Here is a 14,429-nt window from a genome sequence, read left to right on the forward strand (position 1 = left end):
AAACTGATGAGTGAAAAGAATAGAGCTTAACAGCTGGGGAACAATAAATGCGCGGTACATCGGGGGGACAAATGCCGCATTCTTCTGCACTGTAACCCCCAGAACCTGCTCAGGTAAAAAGTAGAAGAGACCGGAAACAGTTCATTTAAGCAATAAAGAGAAAGTAATGTGTGCAATGGAGGCATGTAGACTTAAAAACGCCTGATGTGCCGTAGCAAACCTTTTCAACAAGAAATCTGTGACCTCACATACTGTCAGATCAAACATACCCAGGTGTATTAAACATTGATAACATAAAATACATAAAGTAACTGCCACAGTAGCATATGAGGACATTGGTGCCGTGCTGCTGTAAAACCTGATTCTGACAAAAAGTGATTGCCTCACACAAAGCATAGCAAAGTGCATACAATAGTCGGATTTGCATAATTGTGGCAGTTAAGTGTTTGCCGTTTCTTTCCCAGCCCACCTCCTGTTGCACCCTTTCACCTGTTAACGAACTGATTATTCAGAGAAATGCGTTTAAATCACCACAGTGTTCATCGAAACATTAGTATCAACCAGCGACCCCTGTTGTCGGTGTCAGCCGTGGATTCATGGATTCCCTGTATCATCATTAACTCTAGAACCTCTGGTGCATCTACAAGCTTTTCCTCTCTGGGGTAGTTGTTTTACTTTCAGCAGCAGTAACTTCTTGCTTATTGCTCATAAAGCTGCTTTCAGACATGCACTGAACTCCAGATAATCTCCTGAAATCATCTGCAGGGGCTGTATGTGAGAAAACAAATGTCCAAGTCAGTCGCTCTGGAGTTTCTCTGGAGTTTTTCCTGGCAGGTCCCTGGTAAAAAAGTCAGAGTTAGCCCATGTGAGAATACACTTGGATGTTATCCAGAGATTTCACCTGAAGCGATTGGATGTCTTGATAACTTTTCTAACATGCAACAGACGCAAAACTTTAAAAATAGGAGACACATATCTTCAGATATGGACGGTTACTTAAAGCGCATTTATGCACTCATGAACCAGACACTCTCCAGCTATAATATATAGTAAGACAGGACAAAAGTGTTGAATGTTGATTTATGGGACTTACTGTAATATTGACAACTTGCAAATTACTTTAATATTTGAATGTACGTACATGTACATGTAAAAAACCAAGTCTCGTGTTATGTCGATATCATTTATAGATGAATATATTGATCAGCTTCAGTCTGTTTTAACTGTGTGCCTCTGAAGCCTCATACTTTACTGTCAGGAGACGTTTGATTATCCTCTACATTGCATTGTTTGTACTGACGGGATGTATAAAATGTTCCTGTGATCATAAGTGAATGATATTTTCAAATTCACCATTGCCCATATCATTTTTAGAAAATAAATGATCTATCATGGTTTTATGATTATAGATTACCAAGCATACACATATTGTTGGCTGCTATTTTAACAACAGGGTATGAATAATGGTCAAATGGAAATGGCATTGCCAGACTAGCATCACAAAGCCCCAATGACAAATGGACCTTTGCATGTTTCCTCTGCCCTGTGTGTGTTTGCATAATAGTCCCGGAGACGTTCTTAGTGTTTGTGAAACTAATGTGAGCAAAGGGAGATTGGGAGTCACTGTAGGAAACACAAGGAATGTCAAAGTTACAGACGGATATACAGGCAATACATCTCCATTGGAGCTATTGTCAGCATAGCCCATGGTCATATGCAATTTTTATTTTTTCTATTATAACTAAACCTTATTTATATAGCATTTAAACACATTGCTCTTTGTGAATATTGCAGGTAGCAGGATATCAAATTGGCTGATTATGTGCTGTAGCAAATTAACTGAAATTTAGCATGTGTTTATTCAAAAATGAATGGTTTTATAAAATATTTTGCAGTTTGAATTGGGTCCTGGATACTACTACTTATGGATTATGGTGCCGTTATGTGTTTATCAGTGAGGTCTAGATTCTGTTTAATGTTCCTAATTAACTGTAAATGGAAGATTTTGGAAAATAGTCAAGAGGCAATGTCCCAAAGCACCTTATGCTTATGTATCATTTTATTTATATACAAAAAATACTAACGTGTTGGTTTTCTGTCTTTTGAAAAAGCAGCTGAAGTCGACAGTATATGCACAACCCCAACAGGCTCTGAGAAGCATTTCACACAGCACGCCTGGCCCCGGCAAATTGCAATTCATCCTGTGAGGAGGGTGTCAGATTTTATGACCTTCCAGGATACAGCTATAAGGGTTTTCTCCCAGCCTGGAGCTTTTTGATACTTTGGGGAGAAACTGTGATGAGAACTGTGAATTTGATGTGATGCACTCTTTCTTGCGATGTCTACCTTCGGCGAATAAACCCGACTGTGGCAGTCCCTCATCAGCAAGAGAACCAATAGAGGCTCCAGAGACTCAAAACACATTTTATATCTCTCTCTCTCTCTCTGTGGCGGAGCTGAAATTGGGTTACACTTGCATGAAACGCCTTTGCTTCTGGCCGGGGACCGTCTGTGAATGAGAAAGAACTACTCTGTTTAACATAACATAAAGATTATTTCCCGCTTTCAGACAAATTAGCTGTCTGTGGTTCGTGTCAAGACCTCGATCTTTAACCTAACATTCTTTACAGTTGTCCCTTTTTATCGCAGACATATTGACTGAATGGATCAACACCTTGAATGTTAACTGCCACAGTGTCTGTATTATTTCCTTTTCTGAGGAGACTGGGTGACTTTGGTACATTTCGTGAATATTAAGAGAAGAAAGCTCAACATTCACTGTACAACCTCTCCACATCAAACAATTTGTGAGTTGGGTCAGATGTATGATGTTTGGTATGCAGCATATACAGTAGGCATCCTTGAAATCTACAGCGTTGTACCACTCAGTTATGTAAAGTGGATGTAATAGATTGTAGCTGCTGATTTTGGTTTTGATCACTTAATTGGATCACACAACGGTATTACTCTTTTATGTGGTTTTAATGGGTTTTGGACGGCGGCGGGTTCTTTGGCACAGAGGCACAATAAGCTACATCAGGCTGTGGCTATGCACACAATACTTGTCTGTAGGATGGATTCATTATTGGCTCTGTTCTCTGTAGGGAAATGATTGCTAATAATGAAAAGATAAATAAACTCCAGTCTCATCCTTTAAATACAAATTTTGTCTCTTAGAATATTTGCAGATTCCCCAGACGTAGTTCCACAGGATGATTGGACTCACGTTGTTGCTTTCAGCCTGCTAGAAATGAGTCCGAGAAGATTTCCAGTTCAGCCAAAGACTGGTTACCATTGTTTGTGTGCTCATGCCTGGGAGGCACATAACCTCCTTTGTTATCACAGAGTATTGAATTTTGTGTTTGTTTGTTTGTTTGTTTGTTGGTTTCTAAGACGGACCTCTTCCTCTCCTCTCCTCTCCCTCCCAGCCTCTGGCCTGCGTGTGCTGTTTAGCTGTAACGTCTTAGCTTGAGCCTGGGGAGTGCAGAGGGCTTAAGGGGCTCAACATCACTGAAGTTAGTGAGGCCATGCATTGCAGCAAAACATCTGTGGGGGTGCTTATGAAACAGACTTTTCCCACCAGCTTCTTGGAAATCAGCGCAGGTCTTAGTAAGCTCGGTGCGATTGGGTTTTGCCTCTCTGCCCAAACGTTAAGACACCAAGTGAGATGCCAGGATTGAGATGCAGCTTGGCCAAAGCATCACTGTGATGGCCGGATATCTGAGTGTCTAGGCTGTTGCTGAACGATATCCAGCAGCCAACACCAAGCTGTTTGAAATTTCCTTCAAAAATGCGATTCCACTGATGAATGAATAATAGCAATTAGGCTCTGTTGTTCTCATCTCCGGAGCTGCTTTCAGACATGCACTGAAGTCTGGACATTTTCCCGGAATTTTCCAGAAGGGCTGTATGTGAAAACGCAAATATCCAAGTCAATTGCTCCAGATATTGTTCAGAACTCTTACCCGCTAGCCCCTCCAGGAAAATATCAGAGTGAGCCCATGTGAGATTCCAACAGGAAATGTTGAAACCTATACAAATATATACACATATAAGACCCAGACAAAGATGTCAACTTAAAAGACTACGAGATTTGAGAGCTTTTGATGATAAGATTTAAAATTAAAATTAAAAGTTCTTGAATCGAAACATAAACAAGTGATTTCCACAGCAGAATTTATACATGATGTTCTGCCACCTCTCGCCTGAGTGTTCCAGACTTTTCCTGTTGTTGGGAACGTATCTGACATGTACAATCTCCTGCTGCTCCTACACTCAATTTCCTACACTTATTTGAGCGTGCCTGAAAACAGCTCATGTTTACCTCTCTGCCATTTTAAAGATGTTAGGTGTTTGATTTGTTTTTCAAAATGACTGTTGATCATTTGCATGTATTTGTACAGTAGATTGTTATTAATCTTTCCAGCTATTCATTGCATGTTCTTCTTTTGTGTCGTAGGATGTTGAGAGGCTGAGGAGTATTGGCGGCTGCACCTAGGCTGCGTGCCTAGCTAGCCCGTGGAGAACTGACAGGAACAGTACTGGATGGAGGCCAAGACATTGGATGGCGAAGACGAGGAAGCACACAGTACTGTGGCTCACTGGTGTTATTTGTTCTCTTTCTTAGCTGATCCAAAGTAGATGCAAAGTGTTCTGCGATGTACCTCCTTTGTTCACTCTGTCACGCACGGAGAGATGGCAAAAAGAATCAGGATAGTCATTCGAGGCTAAAGAAACAATTTTTTCTGCATGTGGGATTTGCACTTGTATTTCAGAAAATTTGAAGGTGATAACAAAGTGTGGACTCTAGAAAACAGTGTCATCCACACAGCTGTGTTGGATCAGAGACAATAAGGAAGCCAGTAGTTATAGATAGTATTCATCATGGGCTGGTGTCAAGGCAAGGCTTCCTGGTTACTCTTGTTAGCTGGGTTGGTGCTTACAGGAATAGCTTTGGAGTATGAAGGGGTTCCTGGTCAGTGGACACGCTACGGCCAGTGGGATGCCAAGACAACAGGTGAGCTCAGCTTTATTCTGAAAAGCAACGCCAGCAAAGCCCTGGTGCTCTATCTGGATGACGGAGGGAACTGCGACTTCCTGGAGCTCCTTATCGCAGACGGGAGGCTCCAGGTGCGCTTCACCATCCACTGTGCTGAACCAGCCTCCCTGCACACAGAGACACGCATCAACGACCAGCGGTGGCACCGAGTCCTCCTCTCTCGCAACTTCAGAGAGACCAGGCTGGTGGTGGACAACGAGGAGAAAGTGGCCGAGGTGAAGTCCAAGAGGAAAGAGATGGTTGTGGCCAGCGACCTCTACGTGGGCGGGATTCCACCTGACGTTCGTCTCTCTGCCCTGACGTCAAGCACGGTTAAATATGAGCCGCCGTTCCAGGGCCTTATAGCCAATTTGAAACTGGGGGAGGCGCTTCCACTGCTGCTGGACGGCCAAGCTGTTCTCAGTGATTTGGAGTACATATGTGCCACACACTCTCCCTGCAGCAACGGCGTGTGCTCCGTCAGCCAAGGAGAGGTCCTCTGTGACTGCATCAATACCAGCAGCAGGGGAAGGTACTGCCATGAAGGTGAGAAACATTCCATCCTTCTATTTCAGACAAAATTTATTTTTTGTCACAAAATTCTGTTTTGTGTGTTTGTTGTGTTTTTTTTGTATGAGTTTGGGACAGACCAACATTTGATAGTTGAATATGCCGCTATGAAATATTGTTTTGCTGATCTGTGGCTTTGTGCTACAGCTAAGAGATTATAGTTAACACACAACGCTGTTTACGTACCTTTTTAAATACAAAATAGCGTTTATGCAGCTTTTCACAGTGGTTTATTCACCTGTTATTGTCCAATTTTTTAAAGTTTGATTCAAATTGAACACCATTGTTTACTGAGCGTTATATGACAGTTCAGAGCACCTCACCTTGCCCCCGGCCCTGCTCTCCCGTCTCCTTAGCTCCTTAGCTCGCACAATCTCAAAGTCCAGTCACTGACCAAGTTTCTGTGGGTCCCTCCATTCAGTATAAAGGTTCCATGTGATGCAGCAGCTCATCAAAACAGGACTAAGACATACAGTGGACTTTTCCCTTTTTATAGCCATACACAGATCAGCTGTTCCTCTGATGTGAGACGCTGTAACCAAGGGCAACAGGAAAAGGATTGTTTACCCACCTTTTTATTTACCACTACAGACCTGGTTAACACTTAATGGAATATTAAATTATACACCAAATGAGGGAAAGAGTTATGGAGTCAGTGAGTTGACTCATTTATATGAGATGCTTGGGTGGGTGAGTCCAGCTCTCTAATTATCCTCAAATGTCACAGAGGATAACATCTTCACAATGTGACATCCATTAGTATGTTTTGTCGACAAAACAGAAAGGCTATTTGATGCGGATAGTTTGTTTCACAGTGCAATGTCGGGAGCAGACTAAAGACTTTTATAAGACACACATCCGCTCTGGCTTCTTTTTCTTATTCTGTTTCAGTTTCCTGCAATTGGTCCAAAAGTCTGAACTTTCCCAAAAAATGTTTTCACACTGCGAACAAACTGAACCATGTTTTGTTTCATCCAAGACCACCTGTTTTGGTCAGACAAAATTTTGGTCAGTTGTTCCAGACCTTGGTCTGAGGCGCCTTTCACACCTGTTATTTTGGTTCAGACTAAACTGAAAAGTCCGAAGGTCGAAAACAAACCAAAGTATCGGTGTGAAAGCGTCGTCAAAGTCAGCTCAAGTTTCCTACTCCAGAAACCAGACCAATCAATGGGTTCATGTTAATTTGCTGTCAATGATGGTTCTACAAAATGGGCTTGGTTTGATATGATGACTGACATAGTAAAAGCCAAGATGGCTGCCATTGTAGCATGAAACAAACTGGATGGTTTGTTTTCTCTAAAAGAAAAACAAACAATTGCTGTACTTTGTGGTCTGTTTATGTTTTTCTGTCACTTTGTTGTTTGCCACATTTCCTTACTTTGGTTGTTTGTCGTTCTGTTCTATGACAATTGATACGTTGGAGAACAAAAATGAACCGAGGTGACGCCAGGCTACAAGATTCCCTCTCAGTAAATTTTAGTCATTAATACACATTTGGCTTTGAAGCTCTGCAGCCATCTTTCTCAAGGTCAGGGGTCATGAGTGGAGACGCTTCTGGTTATAAAGCCAGAGGTTCCCTCATTTAAACAGTGGACTCACAACCTTGAAGCCATATGTTCTTTTCTTTTTTGCTTTCATTATAAGTACTTTCTGCTGAACATCACTATATTAGCTAATAATACAGTCTTGAATGACAACCTGCATTTTTATATGCATGCCTTATTTAAGCGATTTCATAACACTGGAGTGAATAATGGATATAGATTTTACACATTACAATACCTGAAGTTATTTTGCAAGATGTCTGTCAATTATTCCATAACTACTACCTGTCTACCTGTGATTGTAAGTCACAGATATACTATTTATAGGTTTTATTGCCAGTATTTATGTCAGTAATATACATTTTAATATACTAATAGAATAAATTACCAAGCTGACAGCCTCTGGTATAACATCTGTCACCGTGCAAGTGAAACAGAAGAAAACATGACATATCCATCATTTGTATCAGATTTAATGGACTGCGGATGTCGTTCTGTGAGCATTAAACATGTCTGTTTTCTCTTGATTCTCCAGCAGCTGTCCAGAAAGAAGTGGAAGGTAAGACAGTGCATTATGTAAGGAGGATAATGATGAGTATAATTTGTGTGCTGTGATGCTCTTATTTGCAGAGGCTATAACCACAGCCTCCGTGTGTGTGTGTGTGTGTGTGTGTGTGTGTGTGTGTGTGTGTGTGTGTGTGTGTGTGTGTGTGTGTGTGTGGGAGAGAGATTGTGCTTGGTTATTATCAGGTTGTTATTGTCAGTTTGGACTGCAGTTCTGACATCCGACAAATTAAGCTAAAGGGAGACTTTGTATCATTGGTCACAAGGTCACTAAGGAAGTGCTTAATGTGCCGAATGCTCATTGTATGTATAATCAGTGGGCTCAAGGTGACTGGAGAGGTCTGCAGTGCAGGGTGTCTCAGAATACGGGGAGCGTTCATATACAGAGAAACTGACTGTACAGAAATACTTTGTTCAATTATTTATAACTTCTGTATTTTTCCTCTCTCTCTCCAGAGCTTTTTTTTTTATGTAAACTACTGTTTGCTGTACAGATTAAGTCTTATGTTCTCTAAGATCAGTATGTGGACATGATGGCATGAATCCTCTGGTAACAACTGAGTACTGAGGCCTTCACAGTCATCAAATTATAATGATATTTGCTTTATATTTATATTTGTAATATTAAATTAGTTTTCATAGGTGCGTATCAAATTAGGAGGAAAAGAGACATTATTGTCAGCATTTCAACTGACCATACGTACACAGGATTGGTTTCTAATGAGGTGCACACAACGGACGTGAGATGAAGATTGAAAGTGAGGAGGGAGATTTGTTTAGTTGGCATCAGGGTGATACATCCATCTCCTCTGTTAGGACTGCTGGTTCCTGTGAAAGGGCAGCCAACAGGCTCAGGAGACGAGCACAAGGTGCACTGAACCACTGCACATTATAAATCACTGTTAGCGGCTCAAAATGCACAGACTTGTGCACACATGCTCCCCAAAATCCTGCCTCTGACACTTACAAATAGACTGAACTAAAGATCGCAAAATGTTACTGTCTGTTAAATGTTAATGTTACTGTAAGTACAGTGGATTTAATGACAGCACAAACATATATATTCTAAGACTTAGTGACTGTGATTTGCATCAGTTAATAGGTCTCATTTTTGCACTTTTTCCACAAACAAGCGTTAATCATTGTTAAATATGAGCAGAGATGGTATGGATCTGCTCACAGCCAAAAGGCAGGCATTATTAAATGACATGCTGCAAAGAGAGCACATCAGAATGTTTATGGATTAACGCTTGACATGGAGACAATTCCCAGTGCAGAATGCATGAAAACAACAATGACAACAGCAAAATCACACTCACCAGATGCCTTATTTTCTGTCCTTCAAACCACTCCATGTGATATTCAACTGCAAGTCTATCTCGTCCTTGCATTGACGGAAATAGACAAATGTATGCATTAGCAAAAATCGCCTGCTCCCTTCAGAGATGGCTACGATGGTAACCCATATGCTATATTTGGTCTTGGCTGTGGGTTTTAAGTGGTGCGGGAATTATCTGCATTTGTCTGAGGAACTGCTCTAAGGCCGTGAAACCCTGGGCCGCAGCAGGTGAGTCTCCAGAGTTGTTCCTCTACAGTACGCAGCACGTGGGCTCCCGTCGATCCGAGTGGACAAAGACCAAGTGGGGCACACTCTAGTGCCGCAAGAGTGCAGCACCCTTTGACAAAAAAGAGAGAAAAAAACAGGTCTGTAAAGAAGAGATAAGGGCAGCCACCTCACATGGCAGATACAAAACTGAGAAATCTCTCAAACGTACAAGACAGCCTCACATCCCACACACATGCCAAGTGCACACACATGTTCATTGTTTCCTGTGTAAGAGCTTTACCACACTAAGAATACAGGGATGACTAATAAAGCATAGTAATCTTTGAAAGAAGGGAGGCTGGGTCCTGGTGGGCTCCCGTCTTTCAGCAGCAGTGACCTTGGTCTAATCCCTCATTACAGCACGCTCCATAATACTGTACTTTTCTAGGAAAACAACTATGGCAAATCTTAATCCTCATGCAGCGTTTCTTTCTTCTTAGATGTCTGCTAATTAATGTCCCAATAATGACTGAGAGGTCTTTCAACATCTGCTTTTCAGATATTTCACTATATTTATTCATTAAAGCAATTAAAATAGCAGAGCTTTACTTGTTAGAAGTAAAAGTTCACGCTGTAATAAGCAGTTTGGGAAAAAAGAAATCAAGATTTATATAGCTTTTTAGCAGCCACTCTGGCATTAAATCTCTACCTTATTTCTTTAATTAAAGATTTCAAACCCTTTGTTAATATAATATGCACTTTCTGGGATTTAAGAAATTGTTGATAGTTGTAGGTTAAAAGGTTAAAACAAAAGAGGTTTTCACAAAAGACGCCAAAGCATAACATTCGTAAAACGGAGGTCTAGGAGGTCAATAAACACACATGGAAATAAATACATGCCTGTCAATATATGGCTTTTAAAGTTAGGTGGCGCACCCTAATAAGTAACGTTTTTTCTTTTCTAAAGCAATATTTATTAATTGCCAATATTTTAAGCTACGGCAAACCTTAACCAACATGGCAGCCCTCTGTGGCATACCACCATCACTCATGGTATCTGTCATCTTTTCAACGGCTAACTTCTTTTCCTGGTAAACCAACACTGAATGACAACGGTCAAAAAACGTTATGTAGGTTCAAACCTTCATCATTCAGTGTTCAAACCAGCTCTAACATAATCAGCTGGGGTGTGGCCGGAGGTTTGAATACTCAAAGCATCATTCAGCTCCAGGGATTTTTGGTATCTTACAATGAATATGGATTTACTCAAGGTCAGCATATGCAGACGAGTAAAAAAATGTGTATTAACAGCAAATATGTTACTCATAGATGGATGCTGTTCACAATGTTTCAATGTGTGAAGTCAACAACGTCAAACAGACGACAGGAGTGGGTTTTTGACAGTTTAAAAATATCACATAAATATTGTTGTGAAGTGAGTCCAAGTCAATTGGATCCTATGTATACATTTTAATAAAATAATTATCCATCACGTCATAATAAATTATTCTTTGCCCCGGTATTTGACTTGTACCGCTATAGGTGGCTCTTATTTAAAAATAGACAACCAGAAGATTACTGGTAGCAGAGGTAGTTTATTTTCAAGCTGGCTTTCCTCTCTAATGGGATTCTACAGGCATCTCTGCATTTCCACACAGTGGGCTTTGGATGTAAGGCTCAACTGGATGAGCATATTCAATTGGTGGCTGCTCAAGTACAGCGGCGGCAATGGCACAACTCCTCATCCACGTTTCTATCTAACTAAAGCCAAAGTCAAAGATTGCTTTGTTGGCTGAAGCTCTTTTCAAGTGTTTCCCACCCTGACCCATTTTGATCACCAGCATCAGTGCCCATTAGTCAGAGGTGCTTTAGTCAGTGATGCAGGTCAGTTTTCCTCACCCCAGTGTTTGAGGAAAATCAAAAGTGTTTGGAGTCATTTTAGCTCAAAATTCTCCAGGTCAAAGCTCCTTTTTTCCAGCTACACAGAAATCACTGGAGTGAAGGATTCGACTGGGGCATTCTCCACTTGACAAAGCAATGGCTTCTGGCTTTGTGGCTGGTTCTGGTCATTAGTTGGACAATGGGCAGCCTACCCACCTACCCTTTTGTAGAAAAGACAGATGGAAAGAGCTGTTACCTGATATCCCTCCTGATCTCTTGGTCAGAGAAGGCTCACAATCTTGCGCTGTCCTTTTAGCAATTTTTTTGCAATTAGCTTTTCTAAAGCATAAGAATGAGGAAACAGATACTAGAAGAAGATGATGCACCAGCTCATGTCCAGTCAGATCTTAGTACATCTAGGGAGAATGACATCACCAGAGGGCTGGTGAGGGGAAGAGGAGGTTGCATAATTTACATGAAGTTGGCTTGTCATGTGGAAGGCACAGCCACAGTGGGGGTGCACACTGCGGCTCTTTGGTATATAGACAGGATTGTGGGCGAATCTTGTCTAAGTAGAGGCTCAGTCACTGACTTTGCAATGGGACACTGTAACAAAAGCCTACGTGTTGGCAGACAAAAGACCTTCCCAGGGGTAATCATGTCCATTCCACATCAGGAGCTGCAGCCTTGTTCAGAAGTGTGAAGGAGATTTGCGCAGCAGTGACTTGCCCGTCCATAAAGTTTTAGCTAATGAATGAACTGGGACCTGCTGTATGAGAATCTCCGAGTGCTAATGCACTGATGAGAGGTGTTTGTGTTGGCTGGCTGCGTGACGCTCATGTGCTCAGCAGAGACGCTGCATTGTGTCATCCCCATTTCCCTTTTGGCAACAGGGGCAGGTGAGGTTTGCCGATTGAGATAATTGTGTGTGTTTCTCTTACTGCTTGACATCCACTGAACTCTGGATATTCTCCTGAAATTATCAGGAAGTGGCTGTAATAGACCAAGGAAATCACAAGAGGCCCTGGAGTATTTCCTGCCAGCCCCCTAATAAAACTCAAGAGAATGTCCGAGTGAGCTCATGTGAGAATACAGCAGGATTATGTCCGGAGAGGTCGCCCGAGTGAGTCGGCACGTTGATGTAGAACTAAAAATAAAAAAGAATACAAATATCTCAGAATGAAAAAGAGGTGCCATGCACGTAGAAGACGCCAACACAGATGTCAACCCTCGAAAGACAACGAGAATCGAGAACTTTCGGTGGTAGGGGTTGATTCTGATACCAGACTCCTCCCCTCACCTCAACTGAATGTTCTGGACATTTTCAGTGAAAGTCCGGACACCATTCTCCTGACATTTTCCGGAGTTCATGTCTGAGAGCAGGACAAAGTTGTGAGAAACTTAGGCTGGAGGTGCACACAGCTGGCTCAACTTTTATATGCTGTAACCTTTAAGAGCTCAGCAGCATATTGTGGTTGATGGGTTTCAGCGCATGTTCAGTTTACTTCCTTAGATTGGTGCTAGTTTTACTCCAACTGTGTAAAGTGTCATGTTACATCTAATTAGGATTTACTGTCCTAGTGTTTTAAAAGGTTACACAATTAAGTCCTGTAAGTGTTGGCCAGTGCAGTCTGACCTTTGCATTGAGCTAAGCCCTGCACTGTGGCACAGTATGGAGGTGGGATGTGGTGTTTTTTTTCTTGGCTGAATCTGTTTATGATGTTTTATTGTCAGTGCAGCTTTATGTCGCAGCTTTCTTCTGCTTTTTCTCCAGTATGTCAGGTGGGGCAGGTCATTGCTGGCTGATCTGTTGCATGACGTTCATTATGTCCTTCTGTGACAGGGCCACACTCCTTTGCGTTCCACTCCCAAAATCTACCGAGCTCTATTAGATGGTAAATCCTCGGTGAGATAGTTGGAGTCGGTGGATAAAGAACATTGTCACTTGTGCCCTTTCATAAAACGCTGCCGTCTAGAAGCTTAAATAGGCTCATTGTGTGGAGAAGTGGAGAGGACGGACCGAAGCCTGTGGAGCCCCATTAGAGATCAGAGGTCACTACAACTTTTTAAAACATCAGGTGTAAAAGCAGGTTTTATGTATACCTTGATACATCTCAAACGCTGTCTGCATCAAGTAAACATACAGTATGTGTTCCATTTAGAAAAAAGCATCTGTGTGAGCAACTACCTTTAAGGGTTGCACCGATCAAGATGTTTTTTTCTTTCCTTGCCTTCCCTCTCCTCCCTTGAGATGTTTGTCTGTTTTTGGTTTGATTTCCCCTTTCTATTTTTTAGTTTGAACTTTGACATCCGTACCTTCCCCAGGATGTCTGTCACAAACTGCAGTCCAACATTGTGACAATGCTTTTGTTCTCCCAAACCTCTTTATGAACTTCCTGTTTTCGTATCCTTTTTTCTGTTCTTTCCCTCAAGGTCTGGCGCACCTGATGTTAAACCGCCAAGGTATGGGGTCTATTGGTTTGCTTTTCCTTCCCAGCCACCTGATCACAACATTCCCCCTTCCCCTGAAATCATTTGAGTTAAATGTGCTGCACTAATATTTCCTCTCCTCTTTTCTCATATACTTGCCTCTTCGTTTTTTGCTTCCTGTCATGTTATGCTCACTACTCACTCAATTTTTGTCCGTCAAACCCTTGTCCTGACCACTGACTGAGCTACTGGAACATCACCTTTGACCTCTGCAGTTTTTCGCCAAGGTAATTCATCTACGCTCAAAGCATCTCTTCGGTTTGGTTTCATGATGTTTTCAGAGGAAGTCAACAGGTGTCAACAATAAAGAATAAAGGGATTCAACTGCAAATACAGGACCACGCACGAAGCAATTTATTGACTTTTCCTTTTAAAATAATCAGACGTATAAAGAAAAACACATTAAGGTAATTGGTTCATTCTTGGGGCTGTTGTGCACATCAATTTAATACAGTTATACCAGATAGTGCTGTTTTCTCAAATGTGTGATCATTGGGTTGTGTATAATCATTGATCATTGGGTTGAAAATAGCATTGGCTTTAAATCATTGTTACATTGCGGTAGTGTTTATGTATTGAAGTTGCGTATAATTACAGATTCAAGAAAAGAGATGTCAAACTGCTGGTGGAAGGTATAATTGTAGATAGCAGGATAGTACATCACCAAAGCGATGATTAACTGGAGTGTTGAATGATATCTGAATTATAGTCAAGCACTCCAATTCAGAATCTCAGAAGAGAAAAACACTCTCATCCAGTGCAATGTAGGTAAAAGACTTTAAGAGAAAGTCGACAC

General features: G+C 41.5%; 1 protein-coding gene across 10 annotated transcripts in view; it reads left to right on the top strand.

Moving 5' to 3' along the window:
• nrxn2a (neurexin 2a) overlaps positions 1-14,429 on the top strand; it is a 125,419-nt gene that overhangs the window by 21,046 nt on the left and 89,944 nt on the right. For 7 of the 10 annotated variants that reach the window (XM_035179274.2, XM_035179281.2, XM_035179279.2 and 4 more), the window contains exons 2-5: positions 4,460-5,584; positions 7,688-7,711; positions 13,577-13,606; positions 13,849-13,860. In XM_035179274.2, coding sequence (XP_035035165.1) covers positions 4,885-5,584; positions 7,688-7,711; positions 13,577-13,606; positions 13,849-13,860 — 766 coding nt within the window. In that variant the 5' untranslated portion in view covers positions 4,460-4,884. The remainder of the gene's footprint in view (positions 1-4,459; positions 5,585-7,687; positions 7,712-13,576; positions 13,607-13,848; positions 13,861-14,429) is intronic. The other 3 variants (XM_035179275.2, XM_035179277.2, XM_035179278.2) reach the window with 3 other exon arrangements.

This window comes from Hippoglossus stenolepis, chromosome 15 (genome assembly GCF_022539355.2).
Source record: "Hippoglossus stenolepis isolate QCI-W04-F060 chromosome 15, HSTE1.2, whole genome shotgun sequence".
In the NCBI taxonomy this organism is placed as follows: Eukaryota; Metazoa; Chordata; class Actinopteri; order Pleuronectiformes; family Pleuronectidae; genus Hippoglossus; species Hippoglossus stenolepis.